This window comes from Juglans regia, chromosome 14 (genome assembly GCF_001411555.2).
Source record: "Juglans regia cultivar Chandler chromosome 14, Walnut 2.0, whole genome shotgun sequence".
Taxonomy (NCBI): Eukaryota; Viridiplantae; Streptophyta; class Magnoliopsida; order Fagales; family Juglandaceae; genus Juglans; species Juglans regia.
The window spans coordinates 20,309,325-20,336,221 of NC_049914.1; the positions used below are offsets into that span (position 1 = coordinate 20,309,325).

Here is a 26,897-nt window from a genome sequence, read left to right on the forward strand (position 1 = left end):
ATCAAACCCTGGCCTCTCTCTCATATGTCTCGTATCCATCGTTTTCTTTGTGCTCATCATTTCCTTCTCAAATGTGTCAAAACACTGGGAAACCAAGAGAAACTGAGAACTTTTGTTTGGAAAACTTGTCTGCCATGTGCGCAGCTTCTTCTCATTTAGTAGGCCAAAATGCCATTCTTTACAAGGTAAGAACTATACGTTATAATAGCTAACATATAGCTCCTAACTATTAGCATCTATACATGGTAAGAATAACTATTGAGTATATATGGTAATAATAACTATTAGCATCTATACGAATAATATCTAATATCTACGTTAACAAGATGGAAGAGCTCAACCAAAGCAAAGTACCCATTTTCTCTATCGCTTGGCTTTCTCCTTAACGCTCTCTCTCACTGTCTTTGCACCACTGCCGAAGATCAACTTCGTCTCTCACGCCATCCCTACACCTAAAAGCTAGCTCGTCTCCTCTCTGCCTCTCGCTCAATTCTTTCTGCCGGAAGTAAACTCCCACTGTCTCCCTATCTCGCACGGCCTAAACTGACAAAGTTTAACTCTCTCATGCTCGGACTCCTGCATCGCTGAGAGCTCAGTTTCTCCCAAAGTGTGTGCATAGCCGCACGCACCAACATAGACCAAGTGTTTGTGTGTATGGCCGTGCAACCAGCCTTGTGCAGAGGAGGAAATAGAAAAGTTGAGAGTTTCGTTAATGTTCTTCACAAGGTTAGTAATGAAAATCTTGAGAACATTTGAAGAATTTTATGAAGTTTTTTTAAAAATCTTGACACGCTTTTGTTTGAAGAAAAAAGAGTGCAGGACTTTCACTTATAAAAATTTTAAAAAAAAAAACCATGTCGGTTCATACGGGTTCAACCCGATTTTATTCAGATCGGATTGGCTCTTTAAATGGAGTGGGCCGGGCCAGGTCGGGCACAAACCCGATTGTGCCACGCCGACTTGCAGGCTTATTGGTGACCACGACAATAAAGGATTGTGTTATCTTTTTACTTTTCATTCAGCAGAGTGTCTGCCTTTATCGACCTGTTATGCTTGTAGAAGAATTCTTGAACTCTCTTAGGGTATATTAGTTTTAGTGTCCACAATTAAAACCTTCTGATTTTCTCTATCGAGCAGTACAGGCTCTTCTGTATGTGGTTTACACAATTCAGATAGCTGTTTAACCTCTGTGACTGGCAGTTCTTCTTTTAGGCTTTCCTGCATGCTTTTCTGATTCATTCACATACTGCTCCACCATCCCAGTTTCCTGTTGTAGCTTGGCACGTTTGTTAGGCTTTTATGCCAGCTGCTCTTACCCAGGCCTGTTGTTTGAGAGAGCTTTTCCATGTCAAGTACATGGGAATGAATGCTCCATAGTGGCTGACTAAGCAACTCTCGCCTTATACCAAACCTTACACCAAACACAGATATGGAAAGCACTTGGCAGACATCTTCCACTTCTTTCACATCAAATCTTAAATTCATCAAATTTTGCTTGAAAATTGACATTCTGCCCTGCTTTTTATTAAAAACTTTCTTGATCAACCTAAAATAACACTTTGCATACATTTTCTTCATGGGTAACACTTTGCATACATATACCTCTCAAGAAGCCTAGTCTTCATATCTTGCCATGTGCTTAGCAGAGGTATTTCTCAACTTCTTTCATCTTTTCCAACATAATATCAACATTCCAGGGCCCAACTATTAGTTTCATCTATGCAAAGCTCACACCTCAATGATCACCCATCTCATAAAAAATTCTCAAATGAAGAAGGCCAACTGGCAAACCACAGGCTCAGCCTTTCCCTCAAAACTGAAATATCGACCTTCACACAACATACCATAACAAGAAGTTGAGTACATCAGCCTGATGTAGGTGAAACTCCCTTCCAAACAATCTTTGCAAATGCCCATATATGATTATAAATCTTGCTTTGATACAGGTTTCATGAAGGACGATTGTAGTGCACTCTAATACCCTTTTGATGTAGGATCAAGGTGGCGTCACCCTCCACAATAATCCATACTGATGGCCATCAAACTGCCATTTCTATCATGCTAGAAGATCCACTACTCAAGAAAGCGCAACTCAACCTATCCCAAAGAGTCCAAAAAGCGCATTCCATCCACTCAAGGCAATAGAAGGTGATCCAATAATTCCCCGTTCTTCTTGACATGCAACACGGACTAATCATTGCAATGTCTCACTGGTAAGAATCTTCCCTAAAGCCGCTATCCAAGTGAAGATGTTCACTATAGAAGGGGCTTATTGTCACACCTGAGCCCCTAAATCTTAGGGCTAGGCTGGAAAATTTTATACTGGTATAGTAACAGATAGAAGCTGTCAAGTGTAGTATCCTTCTTAAATTAGAAATACACTTCACATATTGACAGCAGAAGAAGCCCCAGAATCCTACTCCAAGAAGCACTATCCCAGGTATCAACCCAATTTGCCACCCCTTCCATAGTCGAAAGCTTAAGATTTTGAAAACTTAGATATGGCAAGCATAAAAAAATCAGCCCTAGATTGGACCCTAGAAGTTCATTATCCAGAGCTGTGTCAAAAGAGTGGGGTCTACAAGATAAGATAATATCAAAGGTTCTTGCTAATCGTATGAGCAAGGTGATGAAGCAAATTATTTCCAACGCCCAAAATGCCTTTGTTTGGGGAAGACAAATTCTTGATTCAGTATTTATTGCTAATGAATGCCTAGACGTACGAGGGAGGGTGTTCCTGGTATTCTTTGTAAGCTTGATATGGATAAGGGGTTTGATCATGTGAATTAAGACTTTCTTTTATACATGATTGGGAGAGGCGGTTTTGGGGAAAGGTGGGGTGTTCATGGATTAGGCTTCCAACCTTTAGATAGATATAGCCGCTTTCAACTAGCCAACCTTGTCTCAACTTTCTCTACAACCCCATCCCAAATAGCACTAGCCTTAAAAAGGCACTCCCAATGGAAGACCCTAATGTTTTAGGGGTAAAGAAGCAATTTTACCAAAGTTTTGAATACCATACGGGAAGCCGTACCGGTCAAGACACTGGAACGAAATATTTCGGTACCGATACCGTTTCGTGTACCGTTCTGGAATAATATTTCGGTCATGATACCGTTTTGGTACCAGTACCGTACCGTACCGTACCGTACCGGTACCGTTTTGGAATAATTTAAACCTGGATAAATTATATATATACAAGTATTAACTGTATTCCAAAATAACAACAAAATAAGTCAAACTCAATATTCTCAATACAAGTGTTAAGTTTTAAGTTACAACTAACATAAAGTTATAAACACCAATATTATCATGATAAAATCATTAACTTCACTACGTCATCAAAGATATTCATCATCATCAAAAAGACAATAAGGATCATGATTCGACATGTTAATCAAAATATTTTCATCAACGTCATCACCGTCATCAACATCAACACCAATATTATCATTGTATTCCTCATTTAGTGAGGCTAATGGCTCCTCAATACTTGCTCAATCCAAATCTTCTCCATCAAAAAGCTTAGATTATTCATCTACCCATTCTTCCATCAAATCAATGTTTTCAAGATTGATTGGATCTAAAGCATTTCTTCCTTTTTTTTATGCTCATGTCAAAATAAAATCAAACATAAGTGAAAATGTTATATATTTTTCAATAGTGAAAACATTAGTATTGTATTAAAAAAATTTACCTCTCTCTCAGCTTCAAATTATAACGAACAAATACTAAGTCATTCAAACGTTTATGCATTAATCTATTTCTCTTTTTCGAATGAATAAAATCAAATGTGCTCCAGTTTCTCTCACATCTAGTTGCACTACAACATTGACTTGGTACTTGAACAACAAACATTTGAAGCGTTGGAACCTCGCAACCAAATTGGGTCCACCATGCAACTATAACAATAATGCAATTATAAATTATTAATTAAATACGATTAAAAATAAAATAAGATAAAGTTTAAAGTACAAGGTCACACTATTTAACAAATGATATTGATAAATGATAATACCTGGATTAATCTTATCACGCTGGCGGATTACTAAAGAATGTCCAAACTCACCTACTGCATTCTTATACAAGTCAAGTTCTGCAATGATCTTATCTTGATTATCGGGATCAAGTTCCATTTTCATAACACAACTGTTGAAGCCTCTTATAACATCATTTTTATTTTTAAAATTAGGGCTATAGTAAATTCCAGGGTTAAGAAAACAACCCGCCGCATGTAATGGACTGTGAAGCTGCCTATCCCATTTAAAATTAATGATCCTGGTGAATGGACTGAATAAACTGACTTTGTTATTGCATCTTGCTTTTATGTTCTCTTTGACTCTTTCCATTGCATCATACAAGTATCCCATTGCAGGCTTCTCATCCCCGTCAACAAGTCGTAGAACACGAACCAAAGGTTCACTAACTTTAACAATAAATTGACATTAAGCCCAAAACTCTTTATCTTCTAAAACGATCTCAGCTATCTCCTTCCCTATGCTACTCTTAGAATAACTTGATGCAATCCATTTATCACAAGTAAACATTTGTCCGAGTTCTTTCTTAAACAAGAGCAAACATTGGATACTTAAAAAATTTGTTGCAAACCTTGTAACTGCAGGACGACACAAATCATGACTTTTAGTAAAGTCTTTTCTCATCAATGTCAAAACACAACCATGGTTATAGATGAACTTTGTTATCTTTTTTGCCTTTTTTATGGTATCATAAATAAGGAGAAAATATCTTGGATCAGAAAAATTCTCTAACATTAAGTCTATGCAATGAGCTGCATATGGGGACCAGTAGAAAGAGCCATACTTCTGTTGTAACTTTTTTCCTGCAGCTTTATAACTTGCATCGTTGTCCGTTATGAACTGCACAAGATTCTCAGCTTCAATTTCTTGAACAACCTCATCAAAGATATTAAACAATGTTTCAGTATCTTTTCTAAGGTCAGATGTATCAACAGATTTCAAAAATATTGTACCTTTCGGACAATAAACTAGAAAGTTGATTATTGATTGTTGCTTCTGGTTTGTCCAACCATCTGCCAATAGTGAACAACCGGTCTCATTCCAAACCTTCTTAATTTGTTACAAATAATCTTGAACCTTATCCACAACCATCTTTAATAAATTTCCTCTCAACTCATATAAAGATGGGTCTTTGAATCCTGGCCCGATGGCAGCCATGTCATCGATAGCTGGTTGATAAAACTTAGATTGAGCAGCATTGAAAGGCAGATTAGCATCATACCACCAGCATGCTACAACCATCTTTGCTTTTACAATCATCTTATTTGAACACATAGAATTCTTAATTGAAGGTTGGGCCCCAAGAGTTGTTCTTGGAGCAAAAAATCTACTCAATCCCCCCACTGACTCTCCAGTTCGAGATTCTTTCGACTTCCCCTTACCTTTTGAAAGTTGAGACCGTCCCTCCATACTATTACAATCATCAATATCATCAGATGTTAAATCTATATCATCTCCAATCTCTGACCTTATTCTCCTTCTCTTCTCTTTGTTTTTTTTCATTTCATTAAGCAACTCCTTCATTTGCCATTTTACATCTTCAGACACTTTTTTACATGCTTCTACATCGCCTAGAATTCCAGCTAGGTGATGCTTCAACCGAGTGATCCCGCCACCTCTAATTACTTTATTACAATATAAACATTCAGTATTATTTCTTGCCCCTGACACAGCACGTGCATGGGCCCATGCTGGATCTTCTGATCTTACAGGAGCAAGTGTTGGAGTTGAAGTCATACCACCGGTTGATTGACAACTAGACATTTTTAACTATTAAAGTATAAAAAATTAACACTTATAAGTAAGCAAAATTAAAAAAAGAAAAAATTCATCAAAATATCAAATCCAAACATGATTAGCTTTAACAAAACACCAAATTCATCATAAAAAAGTACCAAACAATGCAAACACGCACTGAATTTTAGCAAATACTTGAATAAGGATATATATATTTTTTTATCACAGATTTTGCTTATAAGTCACAAAAAACAAAATACCTTATATATATATATATATATATATATAATAAAGCATCTGCATAGTGCATAGGCAATAGACAATAAACAATCACCAAGTTAATACCGAATTGCAACTGTAGATAATAACACCAAAGCTAATACTGAATATTTTAGCTAATACCGAATTGCAATTGGAGATAATAAAAGTATAAAACACCAAATTTCGAGTAGAATAGACAATCACCCAAAGTTTTTTTTTTTGATAAGTAACAATCACCCAAAGTTATAAAGTCATAGATATAATGTAGAATCTAAGATTCTAAAAACAAACAAACACTAAAAAAATATAATCTAAAACATCTATAAAATTTAAAAATACAATTCTGATTTATTTATAAAAAAAAAAACTAACAAAAAAATTCAATTAATTTTGAAAATGACAGAGGGTAGATCGGCAAAGACGATGGCGAACGGCGACTGCGAGAAATTGGAGCTGCACCTCTGCTGCTGCTGCCGCTAGCTAAAAGAAAAATTTGAAATTTTGTTTGAGAGATTGCTGCTTGAGGGTTGGTCGGTTGAGGCTGAAAGAGAAAACAAATTTGGCTTTTGTTTGCGTGAAACTAAAAGAGAGAAGAGAGAAAAGTCAAAACCCTAATAGGTGAAAGTCCAAAATTGCCCCTGAAAGTTTATTAGAATTTCGAAAATGCCATTCAACTAGGTTGCAGAATTTCGTACCGGCCGAAATAAGTGTTTCGACCGAAACATCAAATACCGGCCAGTACACTCGGTATTTTGAGCGAAACGGAACATATATATTTCCGGTACCGGCCGAGCGACCGGTACGGCATATATCGGCCGTACCGGTCGGTACGGTACGATACCAAAAATACTGAATTTTACAGCCCAACAAACTAGCCAAACTATTGATGTTACGTATCACCCCCACAGGAACCATTTCCGACTTTCCAAGATTCACCTTGCAGCCCGATACAACTTCAAAACATAATAACACAGCCCTTAAAGCCTGAATTTGACCATGATCGGCATCATAAAAAATGAGTGTCATCCGCCAAAAAGAAGATGCAAAAGTGTAATAGACCCATTAATAACTTTACCAACCAAGAAACCTGAAAGAACCCCCCCCCCCCCAACAGCAGCCTCCACCATCCGACCCAATGCCTCCATAATAATGACAAAAGGTAAATGGGACAAAGGGTCCCCCTTTCTCAAACCACGTGAGCTATGGAAAAAACCAACAGGGTTACCATTAACCAACACTGAGAATTAGGCAACAAAAGCAAAATGCCTAAATCCATAAACACCAACTTTTCCCAAAACCGCATCTCTCCCAAGCATGTAGAAAAGAAAGTCTCATAATAATGCACTATAAGATCCTGAATATCAGGTGGAGATGAAATCACACGACCATCGGAGTGAAGCATCTCGATAGCATTGTTCCTCCGGTGTGAGTTGGTTGTTCTATGAAAAGCTTCCTCCATTTACCCCCTCCCTCTTTCAACCAAAGAGCCCTTGATTTTTGCCACCAAGAGATTTCCTCCATCAACAACACCCTCTCAGCCACCACTGATTTTTTTCTCAAAAGGACCTCGCCATAAAGAACCCCATGCTCCTCCTTAGACTCCAAAACTATAACTCCTCCATAAGAGAATTTTTTTGATCATTAATATTCCTAAAAACTTCTGCATTTCACTTCTTTAAGTCGCACTTCAATGCTCTGAGCTTACCAACAAGAATGAAACTGGGAGTACCGTTGAATTGATAAGAATACCACCAGCTCCTAATCTTATCAACAAAACCATCAACTCCTAACCACATGTTTTCAAACTTAAAATACCTCCGACCCCCATGAATACCACCACTCTTGGCTTCACAAGGTAGTGTTCCATTCCCTTGGAAGAATATTTGGAGGTCCAGGTGCCTTCTAAAGTAGCTTTCTTCATATGGACTGCTGCTCATGGGAGGATTCTGACCATGGACAATTTGAGAAAGAGGAGGCTCATAGTGATGGATTAGTGTTACTTGTGTAAAAAAAGGGAGAATCAGTGAATCATTTATTATTGCATTGTGAGGTGGCAAGGGTACTGTGGAAGGAGATCTTTAAAAGAGTTGATGTCGCTTGGGTAATGCCATTGAGGGTGATAGATCTACTGGCTTGTTGGAAGGAGATTCAAGGTTGTACTCAAGTGGTGGCAGTGTGGAAGATGATCCCGCTGTGTATTATGTGGTGTATTTGGTTGGAAAGAAATGAACGATGTTTTGAGAATAGAGAGCGCATATCAGTAGAGCTTCAAAAGTTTTTTATACACACGTTAATGTCTTGGTTTTCAGCTATTGTGCTTAATGGAAACAATATTCAATCTCAATTCAGCTACCCACGTTGCCCCTGCCTTCTCCCACACGGTGAGCCCCAAAATCCCCTTTGTCATATGACTCTTGATTTCTCCAAAGAATCTTTTGTTCCTTTAAATTAAAGATGGGCCTTTGGGCCTTAGGCTATTGCACGTGGGCTTTCTTTTTTGGTGGGTCTTATTCCTAAGTCAGTTTACTCTCTTTAAGTGGGCTGGGATGGATGTTAATTGGACTTGCGTTTGAGTTGGCTTTTATGTTTAAGGATTATTAAGTGAGGACATGTATTTAACATTGGGCTGGGTTATATTTTCAGAAAACTATTATATTATGCTTTGTATGGCCTTGATTTTAATTGAATAAATATTTTAGCCCATAGATATATTTTATATAAAATATTTAAGAGATTTAAAATATATTACTAAGTATTAAATTATGATTATCTTATGGTAATCGTTTATAAGGATTTTGATGTCGAGTATTATTAAGTGTATTTTATTAAGTTAATATTCCACTGTTATTTTATAGATTAGATAAATATATTCCTTACTAAACTATATTTGAAAGATTAGATATGATATTAGGGTTGAAATAATTATATGACATTAGAAGTTACTAATTTTAGTATATAACTAAATATTTTCTTAGATTAAATTCCATGATATTGTATTTAGTTAAGTAGAATATTACAACACCTTTTTTTAGAAATGTTAGTAATGTTTAGTACTTCGTATAAGTAACGAGCCACAGAGTAGATTCAAGAAGTAGAGCAACGAGGTAAGTAGTTTGATCATAAATTAGAATTAGCCCATTAGTTAAATAGATAATTATTAAAGCTAATTCTTGGAAGTCACTTTTTATGTATCCTCACATGTCATGATACATGCAAACATATAATTTATTATAGCACACGATCATGTTACTTTTTTGCATCATGTTCAAATTCAACATTTTACAGTAATTTTTGTTATTATGTATGTCATGCATTTCACGTCGCATAAGATACATAAGGTTTCTTAAGTTCAAGTGCAAGATAAGATTAGATCAGTTTAATCAGATGATCATTCAGAAGCATGACACTAATGCATATTCAAGGCGGATGTGCAAACCACAAATTCAAGCATGGTCTACTGTAGTATGCCATAATACTACTCAGGAGTTCCCCTTGTAGGCACATGATGTGAGACCGATGCACAACCTTACATACATGGTTAAGTGTGTTGGCCAGTCAGATGAATCATATCAGTCAGATAAATCAAGACAAGTTATGCATAGCATAAGCATGAACAATCATGATTTTGTTCTCTCACGCATGAAATTTTTTTTGAAAATCTTTACGTTTATTATGTTTACGTTGTGATGGGTTTCTTACTGAGTTTTTGTCTCATTTTAGTTTTATTTTATGTTTTTAACCACCTAGGTGAGGATGACGATGATTACGAGTAGATAAACCATGCTTAGAAGGAGCAGACTAGTGAACTTTAGTGAATTCTATTCTATGACTGTCTTTTTCATTTTAGTTGGTTTGGAAAACTATGATTATATTTTTGTTTAATTATTCAAGCCTCTTGCCTAGCTATATTTACGTGAGCACGTGACATCCCTAATCTACAAGAAGGAGGTGTTACATGGAGGCACCTAGTTTTATAGATCCTCAGTATCCTCATCTCATCATGTTTGCATGCTTCACAATGTAGTTTATAACCTCAAATAGGTCCCACGAGCATGTTCTCACAGATTGAGCAAGCTCATATTGCCCTTGGTTTTTGGGGAATCTCGGGTTTATTATTTTCTGGTTTCTTTTCACCACTCCAATATCCATCTTTTGGTCTTGGTGCATACATATGATATAATAGTCACAAGGTCTCAACTTTCTTTGGTCCCATATTCTCATTGCTCAGTTGAGAAAGGACTTTGCTTTAAAGGATCTTGGACCCCTTACACTTCTTAGGAATCAAAGTGCATTGAGATAACAACGACTTACATCTTTCTTAGTCTAAGTACTTTGTAATGTTCTTCACAAGGCCAAAATGGCAGGAGCCAAACCTTACCCAACACATCTATCTTCTACTTCTAAGTTATCTCGCTTGAGTGGTGATCTTTTAGATAACCCCCACATATAGACAGATTGTAGGCTCCTTATAGTATTGTGTTCTTACTCAACCAGAAATAGCCTTTACAATGAATCAATTGTGTCAATTTCTTCACTCCCCCAAACAAGGCTCATTGGTTAGCTGCAAAGAGATTGCTTTGCTATCTCAAAGGTACTCTTCATCATGACCTATACTTTGGCAAGAGTTCTATGAACTTAAATGCATTTTGTCACTTAGGTTGGGCTTGTTTTATTGATGACGATAGATCTACACCATGTTACAGTATCTTTCTTAGTCCATGTTTTGTCTCATGGTATGCCAAAAAACAGTCCATTGTGTCAAAGTTTTAACACAAAATTTGAGTATAGGGCAATGACCTTTGCCACATCTGAGTTGTTTTGGACTCGTATGCTCCTTAAGGAACTTCACATTCAGGTTACGAATGTCCCATTATTTGCGACAACTTAGTAGCCTTGGCTCTAGCAGCTAACCCTATCTTCCACAATAGAACCAAGCATAGGGAGGTTGATTAAGAATATAATTAAAAAAGATATTCAATTCAAATTGATCTCCACTCATGCATAGCCGGCTGACATATTTACAAAGCTCAGATCTAAGTTTCATGTCATTGAATTGTCCTTCAGCTTGATGGGGATGCTAGCATAACATCACAACTATAGTCCTCATCAGTGATTCAATGTCATATCAACAGTCAACCACCTTAGTTACTAATAGTGTTGATAAGCACAAAGAACATAACAATAGTTACATACTCAGTGGAAGGCCATATTAATAACACTGAAAGATGGGATAGAAACTCATGTTGGATATAATTATCTTGAGCTATCATTTAACTGATTTAATTTACTATAACTTATCTATTAGTTAGTCGACATCATCACATATTGAACAATGTAACAATTTTTTTTTTAAAGAACTAAATATTTGGGTTTGAGTCTCCTAAGTAACTTGGAAGACTTGTCACTGGATTGCAAGATTTTGATTTCTTCATTTTTAGCATTTTTAGCACAAAATTACTTTAAAAAGAGATATAATGATATAAAAAAGAATAGTATGTGTGAGGGGATTTTTTCTGACCCATGGAATTTACTAAGCCCAACCAATAGAGATGAGACTCACTAAAAGACACAATATGAGAGATGGAGTGGGGGATAAGAAGTGACTAAGGTTTGTGAGTGTCAGGAGGTATGAGAAAATAATGTCAGGAGAGGAAAATAGAAGAAGTGACATAACGCATTTTCCAACATTAAGAAGTCGGTCCCATGTGCCCATAATACTAAAAAAGAACTCCATCCTATGATATCACTTCCAAGTAGTGTCTTAAGAAAGTGGCACCTAACTAATTGAGAGATGAGAGTAGGAAATTTTGATAAGCATCCGACTCACATATTGCATAGCAAGAGCTCGAAATCTCAATTGTATAGTAATTCCTTAGAATCCCAAAATTTGACTTGATCAAATAATTATCCGATACATAAAAGATGAAATGATTGTATGTATTAAAGGAATTAGTTATGAAAATAAATAAGAAATTAGGGTACTAAGCATGTTAGGTGAGTGAAAATTTTTGTAGATTTTGAGAATTCTTGAGAAAAAAAAGTTAAAAATGCCTGGTAAAAGTAGATAAGTAGAATGAGGATTTGCTTGGATAAAAAATCTTTGTATTAAATCTTGGTCTTGGTTATCTTTCGGGGCAGAGTGAAAGAAGATAAGAGATTCTCCAACAAGAAAAATGATCTAAGTACAATTTTAAAAAAATTAAACAAGAAGTCGTATGAGGTAGAGTTTTATATACAATTTTATAGAGTTGCAATAAATGTAACTTATTTACCTAACTTTTTAAGGCCTCGTTTGTTTTTGTAGATGAGATGAAATTAGATCAAAGTTAAAAGTTGAATAAAATATTATTAGAATATATTTTTTTAATATTATTTTTATTTTTAGATTTGAAAAAGTTGAATTATTTATTTTATTTTGTGTGAAAATTTAAAAAAATAATAATAATTATATGAGATGAGATAAAAATTTTTATGAAAGAGAACGAAACATTTGGACGCAATTTTTTTTATAGCAAATGGACAGATATAAATTTTTTTGATGTTTATAAGATGTTTGAACTGAGTAAATTTTTTGTTTTTGAAAAATTTTGGAATCCAAAGCTTGCAATTGAGTTTGGTTGGTGAAAAAGACAAAAAAAAAAAAAAGAAAAAGAAAAACAAAGAAAGTAGCAATAATTGAGAAATAATTGTTGACAAAATCCAACCACTTTAAATTTTGTGAACTTTTAATAATTATTGCCATCAACAAAAAGGCGCGCATCGGCCGATTCGAACCTCCTTAATTAGCCTTTGTTTGTCCCCTCTCTTCAACGCTCAACAATGCCAAAGGCTCTCAGAAGAGACCGAGCGCATTTCTCTTTGGCATCAACTCACTCATCTCCCTATCCAATCTTCTTTCCCTTTATTTTTCTTTAGTGCGGTTTAGATTAAAGAATATTTTATTTTATCTCATTTTATTATTATAATTTTATTAAATTTATATTTAAAATATAATAAATAATTCATTTTTTTAATTTTTAAATAATAATAATATTAAAAAATTAATATTCTAATAATATTTTATTCAACTTTCAACTAAAATCATATCATTTCATCTTACTATCCAAACTGCACCTTAGAGTAATACAACCTATTATATATTTTTTATCATCTCATAATATAGTATTAAATAATTAAAAATTATTTATTATATTTTATTTATAGATCAATAATTTAATGCTATGTCAAAAAAATAAAAAGGACGTTGAAAAAAATGTTAATAAATAAAATTTTATTCATAAAAAAATAGGCAAGGATCTAAATACATGAAATATAGTGCTAATTTAGCAATATAAGAAATTTATAAAAAGAGCAATGCTACGTACAGTCTCCAAATGGAGACTGCATTATAAACCTTGTTAATTTTATCTTTAATTTTTTTTATTTAATGAAAGGCTTGCACATACAATCTCTAAATAGAGATTGTAAATAAAATTTCTCTTATGAAAATATATACTATTTAAAATCAATTATAATTGATCAATGTAATAAAGTATTGAAAAAGAAAATTTTAAATTTATCCAAAGAAAAATTTCTAATTTATCTCCAATTTAAAAATGTATAATTTTTTATGCACAACGGAAAAATAAATAAAGCTATCAATAATATTGAAAAGATATTTGTCCAAAAAGAAAATTGTAAAGACAAGTGTTTTGATTATAGATGTTTATTCAAAATCTTTTTTTTTTTTTAAATTGAATGATTTTATTTTGGTAAAAATATATATAATATGTATATCTTAAAATATTTAGTGTCAATTAAATTTAGAGATGAGATAATTTTAGATAAAAAATAAAAATTAAAAAAATATTGTTAGAATATTATTTTTTAATATTTTTATTATTTTAAAATTTAAAAAATTAAATTAGAATTTAAAAAAATTAAATTATTTATTATATTTTATATAAAAATTTAAAACAATTATAATAATAAAATGAAATACTTTTTAAATTTAAACAGAGGAATCGTACGCCTAAAATTTTTGAATGACACGAACAAGACATTAATATTTTATATAATATATATTTTTCCTTTGAATTAAACCCAACGCCTTAATCCAGCTCAATTTTATTTATTTATTTAAATATAGTAAATTTTCTAAATTATTTTTATTATTATTTTGTTTTCAGGTCAGTAAAAGGAAGAAGTGGCTTCCCTCCACATCTATATCCGAACCGAATTCCCTCCTTTGTTTCCCTCGTTTTCTGCTCTCTTTCTCTCTCCCGCTTTTTCATTTTCCTTCTTCCCAAACACCCCCAACCCAGATCCCACCTCTCTCCCTGCCCCCTCTTCCCCCACTTCCCATTTTACCTCCTATTCCTCCGTCCATTTCCCCCTCAATTTCCTCGCAACTTAATTACTTTGTATCTTTCTCCTCTTTCTTTCTCTCTCTAAACCCCCCAAACCCCGAAGCCCACTCGTCTCGATCTCTGTTTTTGGCTCCATGTCTGGCTCGCGAACTCCCACCCCGTCGCGGCCTTCGCCGCCCGAGCAGATCATTCAACAACAGCAGCCGCTTAGGCGGCAGCTCCCTTTCTCGTCCTTCAAACCGCCGTTCGGTACTCCAGCAGACTATCACCGCTTCGCTGATCCTCCCCGTGGAGCCACTGATCACGAGGCAGAGGCCATCGTTGTAAAGTCTCCCGTGAGTTTTTCAACTTTTCGTTTTTCTTTTATTAGTGATAAAACTTATGCATTTTATTTTTAGTGTATGTGATTGGAGAGTCGTCTACGGATCTGCTTAGCAAGTGAGTGGAATAAATTGTAGGGGTTTGGATTTGTTAGAATATGTGATCGGAGTGAGTTCTTCGGGTTGGTATTTATAACAAAATTATTTGTACCGTTTACTGGACCTGGATTAAATCAAAAGTTTTTGTTGGGGAATTGAGTTAATTCTGTGGTTGACCATGTGCATTTGGTGATTTTTGTGTCTCTTGTTGGTTTTGCACGTGAAACTATTATTCTGATTGTGATTAACAACTGTCAGTCATCCAATGCTCTGTATCTTGATTTTTTGCTAGTTGATTAACAAGTTTATCATTTTATGCTCCACACTCTTCTTTGGTTTTTGATATGAACTATGAGTTCAACTTCAGCCATGCGTAGGTCTTCTTGAAAGAAATAAAGTGACATATTGGATGCACATCTGAGAGTAAATTAATTCTTCAGACTCAAAGGTCTTAAGTATGTTCAGATAAATATGTTTATATCATCACATGAGGACCTATTATATTTGAAAATGTTTCTGGGAAGTTGGGGGAGGGAGTCATCAACATTGTCGGTGGTACTGGTGCTGGTACTGATAAAGGCTGTCAGAGTCATGGATCATCAACTTGATAGCTGGAATTTTGTACATGCTCATACATGGTTAAAACATGATTGTATTTGAAAACAGCATTGATCAAAGTATTATTCTACATTATTTTTGTCATCAAATTGGAAAACAATAATGGAATAGGACAATGATGTGTATTGGCATTGGTGCTCCATACCGTATGGTATCATGAGGGATTGATAAACAGCCTTTTTCCACAGGGTTGCCAACTATAGAACTTTCTCAACATGGTTGCATCTAGGGCTTTAGATTATTGCATATATTAATACCTTTATGTTCCAAGTAGTTATTCCATTAATAGGTATTTCAAATTGAGAGAGCTATCTCTGCCATCTCAAGCAGTCATATAATCTAGATCCCAATGTTGGTGTAAGCGTGCTTGAGCGCAAAGTGCCAAGGTCGAAGTGCTTCACACACCAAAAGTGAAGTGCATTTACAAAAGCGTTTTCTTTTTGCACTTTTTGTGTGAGCTTAAAGCACAGAAAAGTGCGCTTTTGTGTCCTTTTTTTAGGAAAAAAATATAAAATCAGCTCAAAACCCAGAAAATGATGTAATCAAATATTTTTTAAGTATTTAGTTGAGATTGACTCTGTTCCTGGACACCCGGTGCCAATAAAGAAAAAGTATTTAGTTGAGATTGAAGATCCTTTATGTACCATGGTACTACATCTTGTCACAAGGGATGGATGTGTGTTGAACCCGATGTAATTGTCCAAGTTGGCCTTGTAGATGGATTGATATATGATTGCTTATGTTGGCATAGAAGTCAATAGCTATATTAATTGAACTTTTTTAGTCATGGCCTTTTCGGCATATTTTTATCGAGTCATCTCCTTTGATTTTGATTATGCCTGTCAAATATCATAGATGTGTATATTTTGTAAAGTACAAGATAATCATACAAAATATGTTTAAATTTTGTGGCTTTTTTTGATAGGTAAATAAATTTTATTTTTTTGATTAGTAAACAAAATTTTATTGATCATAAGAATAGGCAAGAGCCCAAGTATATGAGGCATATACAAGAGCAAGTAGAGCAATGCCTTAGCGTGATAGGTAAAATAAATTTTATTGAAACATGTAAATAGGTGTTGCCCAAGTACACATGGAGTAATAGTATATACAAAAGTAAACACAGTTATAGTCTAGGAACTAGAAAATGATACAATGAAGTCATGAATGCTAGTTCCATTGAGTACAAAAGCAGAAAACAAAGACAAAACGTGTGCAAAAAGAAATTTATAAGTTCATCCAAAGAGCGCTCCCTATCTTCAAAACTCCTATCATTGCTTTCATGCTAAATACACCACATAAGACATAAAGGAATGCCTGGATAGTAGGTTAAAGTCTGGTATTGCAGGGATTATCTGTAAACTAGATATGGAGAAGGCATATGATCATGTAAACTGGGACTTTCTCTTGTATTTATTGAAGAGATGTGGCTTTGGGGAGAAATGGTGTAGGTGGATTAAATGGTGCATTTCAACGGCAAAATTTTCAGTTTTAATCAATGGCAACCCATATGACTTTTTCAACAGCTCACGAGGTCTAAGACAGGGAGATCCCCTGTCCCCTCTTTTATTTGTTATCATCATGGAGGCTCTGAGTAGGATGTTATCGGCGGTGGTCAGTCATGGGCTTTTGTCCGGATTCTCAATGGGTGATCCGAATAGGGGCTTGATCTCGGTTTCACATCTATTATTTGCAGATGACACACTAATCTTCTGCGAAGCAGAGTAAGTCCAACTTCGGGTTTTGAAGGCACTTCTCTTCTGTTTAGAAGTAGCGTCAGGGCTGAGAGTAAATTTTGATAAATCAGAGTTGTGGCAGTTGGGAATGTTAGTAATTCTTGGCAGTTGGCTAACACACTTGGGTGTAAGGTTGCTTCTCTGCCTACATATTTGGGGCTACTGTTGGGGGCTAAACCACGGGCTTCAGCTATTTGGGATACAATTATTGAGAAAATAGAACGAAGATTGGTAGGGTGGAAGAGACTGTATTTGTCGAAAGGAGGCTGGGTGACCCTTATCAAGAGCACTCTTTCTAACTTACCAACGTATTTTCTGTCTTTATTTCCAATTCCAGCTTGTGTGGCGGCGAGGATTGAAAAACTATATCATGATTTTCTATGGAGTGGATTGGGAGATGAATTCAAGTTCCATCTAGTCAGTTGGGATAAGGTGTGCAAACCAATTTCCTCAGGTGGGTTGGGATTAAAGAATTTGAGGACATTTAATAGGGCACTTCTTGGGAAATGGCTATGGAGGTACAATATGGAACCAGAAGCTCTCTGGAAACTTGTGGTTGATTGCAAATATGGCAGGGTATGGGGGGGTTGGTGTTCTAGTGAAGGGAATGGGTCTTATGGAGTGGGGGTTTGGAAATACATAAGATGAGGGTGGGGGGTGTTTTTCGATATACTAAATTTATGGTGAGGGAGGGTACTCGTATAAAATTTTGGAGGGACATTTGGTGTGGGGAAGAGGCACTCATGGACTTGTTCCCTTTGGTTTTCTGAGTGGCACGTGACCAAGAAGTTTCGGTAGCAAATCTCATGGTGCGTTTAGGGGACCAAATCCAATGGAATATTTTCTTTAATAGAGCAGCCCAAGATTGGGAACTAGACAGTTTCGAGGCTTTTATCAGTTTAGTGTATACTACAAAGATGAATGGAAGGTGTGGTGATAAGCTATGGTGGACACCAGCAGGTAAGGGTATCTTCTCGGTGCGTTCCTTCTATAAGTCCCTTACCTTACTTCCAAATACTCATTTCCCTTGGAGAAAACTATGGAGGAATAAGACACCTCCCAAGGCACTATTCTTCACTTGGACCTGGGTAAGATTTTGACTATTGACAATCTACGAAAGTGTAGGGCAATTATTCTTGATTGGTGTTGTATGTGCAAGAAAGTTGGGGAGACAGTGGATCATCTTCTGCTACATTATGAGACAACTAGAGCCGTGTGGAGTGAAGTGTTCAGTCGTATAGGGTTAAACTGGGTGATGCCTGCTACAGTGGTGGAATTATTGGCTAGTTGGGTTGCATTATGTGGTGTATTTGGCAAGAGCGTAATGAGCGGACATTCGAAGAAAAGGAGCGGACCTTAGAGGAGCTTCGTGCTTTATTTTTCCTCACCTTACTTCTTTGGGCTATAGCTGTAGATTTTAATGGCCTAAATTTACATGATTTTCTTGTTTCTTTTATAGCTACTTAGATAGGTCTTACCTCTAGTATAACTTCTTGTATACTTGGGCTTTGCCTATTATTATTAATATTGTCGTTTATGGCTATAAAAAAAAAAAAAAAGACATGGAGGAATCATTCTCCAAACAGCAGCCACATGAGAACTTCCATGAAGACCTTTCCAACAAGCTAGAAGATCCACCACCTTCCTAGGAATCACCATGCAAGTCCGGTCCTCCTAAATATCTCATCCTATAATACCCTTGCCACCTCACAATGTAACAATAGATGATCCAAGGATTCACCATTCTTCTTACACATAGCAGCAATCCGTAACAATAAATCCACGCTTTCTTAAATTGTCCATGGTCAAGGTTTTCCCAAGAGAGGCAGTCCAAATAGAAAAAAAAAAATTTTGGAAGGCATCTTACTCCTCCAAATGCATTTGCAAGGAAAAGAAAGATGACTATGAGATAACTAAACCTTGCACAATGCATTTCTGGAAGCTCTTAGTTTAATGTTGTTTGCAGACTTGTAGTTGTTGGGGGTGGTGTTCTCTTAGGATGTTCTACGGGGGATACTAACCTTGGCACAATTAATATATCTCATTTACTATTTGCAAAAGATATGTTGATATTTTGAGGCGGATCGGGACTTTATCTAATCCTTATGTGCTCTCCTATGTTGTGAGCCTGTTTTAGGTTTAAAAGTGAACCTTGCAAAGTGAGAAATGGTCTTGGTTGGAAATGCCTGAGACAGACAGAGTCTAGCTTGCATATTAGGATGCAAGGTTTCCTCATTGTGTATGAAGTATCTTGGTCTTCCCTTAGGAGCTTCCTTCAAGGCTAAGTCTATTTGGGATGTTGTGATTGAGAAGATCAAGCATAGTGGGTGATTGAGAAGATCTTCTCAATATCGAGCATAGGTTATGTGGCACAAGGTTCATACGGAGTGGGTTTGTGGAAATATATTAGAAGAGGATGGGGGCCATTTTCTAGATACACTAGATTCGTGGTGGGTAATGGCGTCGGGATCAATTTTTTTGTATGACATGATGTGGAGATAGGGCACTCAAGGACGCCTGTCTTACAGTCTATCAGGTTGCAAGTGAATAGGAGGTTTTAGTGGCTGAGATAATGGAAGTTTCTAATGGTGCACCATATTGGAACGTCAGTTTCCTTAGTGTGGCAAATGATTGGGAAATTGGTGCTTTCACAGAATTATTCAATTTGCTAAACTCAACAGGAGCAAGTAATGAAGAGGTAGACAAGATTCTGTGGATCCCATCTAGGAAAGGGAAATTATCACTATGGGTGGAGGAGTACGAGAGGGGGTGCATGTAAGATAAAGCCTCAAGATGCTAGGGAAATTGTTGCATATGAGAAAGGTGGTGATAGGGCGGCTCAAGACCATTTTGAAGGGGTGTTGGATCATAGAGAAGAGTTTCTTCCTTTGTTTGAAGAAGAATAATCCTACCGGAGATATTTGAGATAAGAATGGCTAAACTTATTGTCCTAGGAAGAAAGCTACTGAAAGCAAAGGTCAGGAATATCTTGGTTTAACAGAAGTTAGTCAAAATATCCTACGAGGCCATCACTAGTTAGGAGAACACTTATTTTCCTAGGAAGAGCATCCAAGAGTAAGGTGCCTCTTTTGTTTGGATAGCGTCTTTGGGGACGATCATGACTATGGACAACATAAGAGAATGCCAGATTGTTGTTGCTGATTGGTGCTGCATATGCAAATAAAGTGGAGAAACAGTGGATCACTTGCTTTTTCAATTTCAGGTAGCCAAAAACTTATGGAATGATTTTTTTAGAAGAATCGGGACAGCATAGGCTATGCCTGGGAGAGTGTTGGTCTTCTTGCAAGCTGGAGAGGTATCCATGGTAATCCCCAAATTTCAGAAATCTGGAAAATGACTCCCATTTTCCTTTTGTGGTGCTTATGGTTGGAAAGGAATGATCGAAGCTTTGAGAATTGGGAACACACTTTCGATGATCTTAAAAGTTTCTTTTTAAATACACTATTTGTTTGGGCCAATGCTTTAGACTTCTATGGTATAATTTTTCTGAGTTTCTTGTATTTATCTCTAGCTCCTAGCTAGGTGTTCTCTTGCATATATCTTGTGTACTCGGGCTATGCTTGCTTCTAGTATTTAATAAAAATCTATTTTTACTTCACGTGGCCAATATATTTTGGGTTGTTGCAGTTATGCCTTGTGATTGTTTTTAATTTGATGCTGCTCTTCTCAAATTGGCTTGAAAGCCTTGGTCTTTTGATTGGGCAGGTTTGGGGCCTTAGATGAGACACAAAATTCTCATATGATATGATCTGATCTCATCCCATCTTATTCCCAAACATAATTCAAATACAAAATTTTCAAACTAATCATTACAACTTTTTCAAACTTTCAAATGAAAAATAAAAAACAATTCCAACCTTTTCAAATGTCCAAACAAAAATAATATTATAAAACTATATTATTACAATATTTTAACTTTATAAGATTTTTTATTCAACTTTTTCTCTCATTTTCCAAAACTCAAAAAATACTCAACTCAAACTATTTCAATACTATTCACAAACTATCTTACTGCTATTCATAGAATTCTCATCTCATCTCACTCCCCAAACAAGCCTAAGCCTCTTTGTGTTCTTGGCTTATAAGCTCATTACATGAGGTTCACGTCATATTATTGCCCTTAAGCCTCTTGCATATAACATGCAAAATATTAAGGAAAATGCGAATCTTAGTGCTTGCCTCTCATGAAAACTGTTACCCTTTTGGTTTTCGTCATTGATTACACACACTCAACAGAAAAAATACTTTCTTTTCAATACTTTCTTTCAGTCACACCAAATGACACATGATCTGGATAAAAATAGTGGATATATCTGGTTTAGACTCTAGAGAGGGGATTGGGTGTGGGTGTAATAGGACATTGGGGTGGGAGATGCAGGTTTACAATCAAATTACTACTGTCCTCTAAAAAATTGTATGATTTTGCTCTTCAAGGTTAAAGGATTTTTTCGAAATACTTATAAAAAAAAAAAGGATTTTTTCGAAACAGTTTATGCATATATGCAGATTGGAAATAGTAGATATGGGGGGCTCATAATGTGGCATGATATTTTGCCTTTTGAAACTTTTCCTTAATATTAATGCCCTAGGTGTATGTATAATGCAATTTGAGGTACAGAAGCTGATGCTTGTGGAGTTTGATGCATTTACAATTTTGGTTGTGGTTGGTTTGAATCCAATTGTGACGATTCTCATTCTCGCTGTAGTTGAATTTGAAAACAGCAAGTAAAAGATTCCATACTAATGCTAGTGTATTGCCTTGAAAGCATGGCTTTACTGCTGAATAGACACGTATTTTTGTGGAGTTTAGACGTCTTGTTGGTTGGGAGAATCATTTTTCAAAGTTTACATGATGTATCCAAGTCATTCTATGTAGAAAAACGATAATGGTGTCTGTCAAGTAATTGTTCATATCTATCACATTCCTCTGTTCTGTTGTTTCAATTATTTTGTAATATAAGTGTGGTAGTTGGAAAATTAAGAGTTTTCATGAGTTTACCTTTGAGAAACCTCAGCTATAGAAAAAATTCAGATGTTTAATGTAAATTTGCTTTTGAGAGTGATGAGATACTTACAATTCAATGATCTTTCTGGTGGCCCAGAAAAAAATGATCTTTCTGGTGACAAATCTTTGCTATTCTGGCTATTTTTTGTTTCAGGTTGTTTCCAAGACATCTTACAAGTTTTAATTGATATTTGTTCTGTGAATTTTAGCAGTTGATGAGTTGCTAACAGCCATTCTGTAAAATTGCATTGTCCAGCCTCCTGAAAATTAGATTGGTTGTCAATTTGGTGATGGTTTTTCCGCATGTATATTTGTACGTTCAGTTAGCATTCTATTGTCTTGAATGGGGGCTTGAATTCTTGCGTTTAATTTAAGTGTATTTGCACATATTGATAATTTTATTTTGAAAAAAAAAATCAAATGATGTTTATCAGCAATTAAAGCGGAAGAGTGACACAACAGATTATGAAGCTGATTCTGTTGATAGAATGGCTGGTCCTGGGTTCACTGAAGTAGTTAACAGTCCCCTTCAGACACCTGCGTCAGTAAAAGGGGGAAAGGCAAACAAAACATCACGGCTTTCGAAGTGCAGTAAATCTGGACCTCATACTCCAGTCTCAAATGTTGGTGAGTACAAAACTTGTTGAGTATTTTCCAATATCTGTATTCCTACTAACCTATCAAAAAAAATATCTGTATTCCTACTATGTATCAATGTCAGTATTGGTCAATGTAAACCACAGGATGCGTAGATTCTGTTAAAATTCTCACTTGCATAGATACTTGTCTGTCTCTGGTGGCCCCAGTGGAAATCATGAGATACTAAAAATTTCTGCAAAATTTGGCAGGTTCTCCTTCCGGCAATAATCTCACTTCAGCTGGTCCTTGTCGTTATGACAGCTCCCTGGGTAACAAATTACTGTTTATGCATATATTGGTTATGTTATATCTCATTATTTTAAAAATAAGCATGGTTCATTTCGTTAGAGGCTATTTGTGGAATTTAGCAACTTCTTGTTTAAGAGTGACATCAATGTCATATGATTCTTATACAGGTCTCTTGACAAAGAAGTTTATCAATCTAATCAAACATGCTGAAGATGGTATTCTTGATCTAAATAAAGCTGCTGAAACTTTGGAGGTGACTGTTATTCTTTCTTGTTCAACATATCAATTATTTTTAATGTGCTGTTAGTTTGAAGATTTCTGCTGCAGGTGCAAAAGAGGAGGATATATGATATAACAAATGTGCTTGAAGGAATTGGTCTCATAGAAAAGAAGCTCAAAAACAGAATTCAGTGGAAGTAAGGGAATGTTTTCTTCTCTTTTCAAAGTTCTATGTTATATTTGTTATCTAAACTGTGAGGACTGATTATCGGCTGCATGTGAGAATTTACTTTGTTTGATGGATTATTTGATTAGAGGACTTGATGTCTCAAGGCCAGGGGAGGTTGATGAGAACTATTCCAGTTTACAGGTATGCAGAATAGAGAAATTGTTTCTTGGCATGTATGCATGGATGCTGAGGTTCTGCATAACTCTTTGAAGAGTGTTTGTTTGTCTGTTCTTGCTTTTTAGTATGATCATTTCCTTTGAGGTGGATTTTCAACCTGATAGGTTGATTACAAAGGCAGCATTATGCCTAGAGTGAGCAGAATGGAGAAATTGGTCTTCATTGTTGATAATTAGATAAGGCTTTCTGTTGAGCTTATTATATCTGAATCACCATGTACATCATTCAGAGGGTGATGGATCAAATATGGCATCTTTTCTCTCATGTGTATATTTTGAACATATGAGAAAAGCTTGTATGCCGCCCATACTTGACCGCTACAGTATACTGCTCTGACATTTTTTTCTTACTTGGTGATTAAGGAAGTAATTTTAAGTGTATTGCTGTATTTTTTTTTATTTTATGGAAAAAAAAAAAACACAAAAAGTAACTAGTGGTACAAACGAGCGGTGCTACTCAGGCAGCAGAGTAGCACCACTCTTGAACATATATAGTGTTTGCATATTTCTGAAGGTGAAGGATTTGGCCTCAATTTTTTTCATCTTTTAATCTGTAGGCAGAAGTTGAAAACCTTTCCCTTCAAGAGCGCAAATTAGATGAACAAATAAGGTTAATAGTTATGCCTTTCTTAGTGCTGCTCTATTACACTGGTTTGTTTTTCAACCATTAATGTGCTGAGGCTCTAATCTGTTGCAGAGAAATGCAAGACCGATTGAGGGACCTCAGTGAAGATGAGAACAACCAAAAGTATGTTCTTTTCCATTTAACTCTAGAAAGATTGATTCACTTTTGTAACGTCATAATTGGTATCAACCTTTGTGCCGTGTTAGGTGGCTTTTTGTCACTGAGGAAGATATCAAGGGCTTACCCTGTTTCCAGGTTTACCCCCCCTAAATGTTATCATATATGCTTGGTTGTTTTGGCCACCTTGCATTTCCTAGAATGAATTTATTGTATTAACTGTCAACTAAATACATATACTAACTGGTTCTTCCAGAATGAAACATTGATAGCAATTAAAGCTCCTCATGGTACAACTCTGGAAGTTCCTGATCCTGATGAGGTAAATTTAAGATGGACAAGATTGATGAAACAAGTTCATATTGAGAATTTACCTGCATGATTCTCAGTGTATCATTTCTGATGTGTACCAGGCTGTTGACTATCCCCAGAGGAGGTACAGGATAGTCCTAAGAAGCACAATGGGTCCCATAGATGTTTATCTTGTCAGGTAATGTTGACTTTAGTTGAATATAAGATCATTTCTGGAGTCATTACTCTACTCCCTGCACTAGTAAGATAAAGTCACAACTTTCTAGCAAGATAAAATCACTACTCTGTAGGAGATAATGACGATGAAATATCCAAGTATTCTTATAATCTGACTTGCTTTCTCTCACTGCCCATGATTTTAGTCAATTTGAAGAAAAGTTCGAGGAGATTAATGATGTTGAGGTACCTCCAAACTTACCATCAAGCTCAGGGTTTGATGAGAACCTGGCAAACACAATGGTCACTGAGGAGTGCAGAGGAAAGGAAATTGAAATGCATGGACAAGATGCTCATAGAATGTGCTCGGATCTTAATGCCTCTAATGACTTTGTGAGTGGAATCATGAAGATTGTGCCGTCTGAAGTCGATGTAAGTGTGGTTCTTGATTTGTATGGATATATTAACTTTTTGAAAGATACAATTTATTGCAAACATTTTCTCTTGTCCACTGGAGATCCAATTTTTTTTTTTTAGAGCTGAAGCAACATGTTCTGAATTTCAAATATTCTGAAATGATATAAAATCAAGTGACCGAATGGATCGGATTCAGAATGGCCTAATAATTCTACTTGTAATTCTTTCATTTTTGTTCTTTTGCAAGCTTATTATCACAAAAAAATTTAATAGTTAACGACAAGTTAGACTTCATCAACAAGTAATTGTTCCAATCATCCTGAAATTTGTTTCTGTTCTTTTGATGGAAGGGCTAATGACTAATGACTAATGACTAATGAGCAACAGTTTTTTTCTTTCTGTTTTACTATTCAGAGTGATGCAGATTACTGGCTTTTATCAGATGCTGATGTCAGCATCACAGACATATGGAGAACAGAACGTATCCTGACAACAAAGATACCGCCTTTTTTTTTTCAATTTATTTTTCATTTTCCATGTGCTCTCTTTTTTATTCAGAAATTGCCATGTGTTAATAACTTGGCAGTGAGTACTGAATTCCTTGATTCTCGACTATATTTGGGGCAGAATGGAACGACTTCAGTACATTTCAGGATGATTATACCATGGCTAACATAAGCACACCACAGCCCCAAACTCCACCGTCTGGTGCTACCGAAGGGCCTCCTGCTGCTAACCCTACCAAGAGTTGAGACCCTGGAAAGTGTATGTGGATGCAAGACTTAATTTTGTTCAGGACTTATGATGTTCAACCATTCGCTGTTGTGTAATTCCCTGGAGGTGGGATTGAAGAGATTCCCCAGCTGATGCTGCAGGATGTTCCCAGAAAAGAAAAAATTACAAGAAACTACTGGATGGAAGATGGAAGTAGCAGGTTCGTTGTATAGGTAAGTATGTCACATTGTAGAGAAGAAAACGACCAAAAAAAAAAACAAAAAAAAGAAGAAAGAAAACCAATGTTGCTTGTACAACCATGTATATTATTTACATTCTTGGCTCTAGTATTGTACTAACTAGCTTGACCTCTAGGTTAACTTGACAAGTAGGAACGACAGGAGAGGTATTCATATGTTCAGAAATTGAAAGAATAAAGGGAGGGAAGAGAGGATCTATCAATATCATATCATATCATCCTGTTTGCTTTTTAATTTTTAACCCAATAATTTTCTTATAGATGTAGTAGTGCCGTAACCCATGCTCTGCCTCTGGTTAGTGATTTGCATGAAGCCCTTCTTTCAGTTGTGGGAAGTGGTGAGACGGTTACCTCTCTCTCTCTCTCTCCATTCATTATCACATTAACTACTGGTTGACATCTTTTTGGGACTTACAACTTCTTAATAATGAGTGCTCAAATATCTAAGGCATTTGATCACGAGTCATTACCCTCAACATAAAAGCAAGTCTTTATTTTTAAGCCTTTAATATTTGTAAGCTTGTTCATGTGATCCATGAGATGCAGCCATAAATTGAAGGTCAGTCGTTACACATTCTCACCATCCCAAGTTAATAGTATTCT

General features: G+C 35.8%; 1 protein-coding gene across 1 annotated transcript; it reads left to right on the top strand.

The window, feature by feature from the left end:
• The first annotated feature begins 14,241 nt into the window (after nucleotides 1–14,241).
• Nucleotides 14,242–26,529, top strand: LOC109011576 (transcription factor E2FB). The gene is made up of 14 exons (XM_018992836.2): nucleotides 14,242–14,718; nucleotides 22,617–22,809; nucleotides 23,031–23,090; nucleotides 23,238–23,323; nucleotides 23,398–23,486; nucleotides 23,605–23,659; nucleotides 24,252–24,304; nucleotides 24,392–24,442; nucleotides 24,526–24,574; nucleotides 24,693–24,758; nucleotides 24,850–24,926; nucleotides 25,111–25,336; nucleotides 25,736–25,802; nucleotides 25,949–26,529. The coding sequence occupies exons 1-14, from the start codon at nucleotides 14,518–14,520 to the stop codon at nucleotides 26,071–26,073; spliced, it is 1,398 nt and encodes a 465-aa protein (XP_018848381.1). The 5' UTR covers nucleotides 14,242–14,517; the 3' UTR covers nucleotides 26,074–26,529.
• Nucleotides 26,530–26,897: the final 368 nt, after the last annotated feature.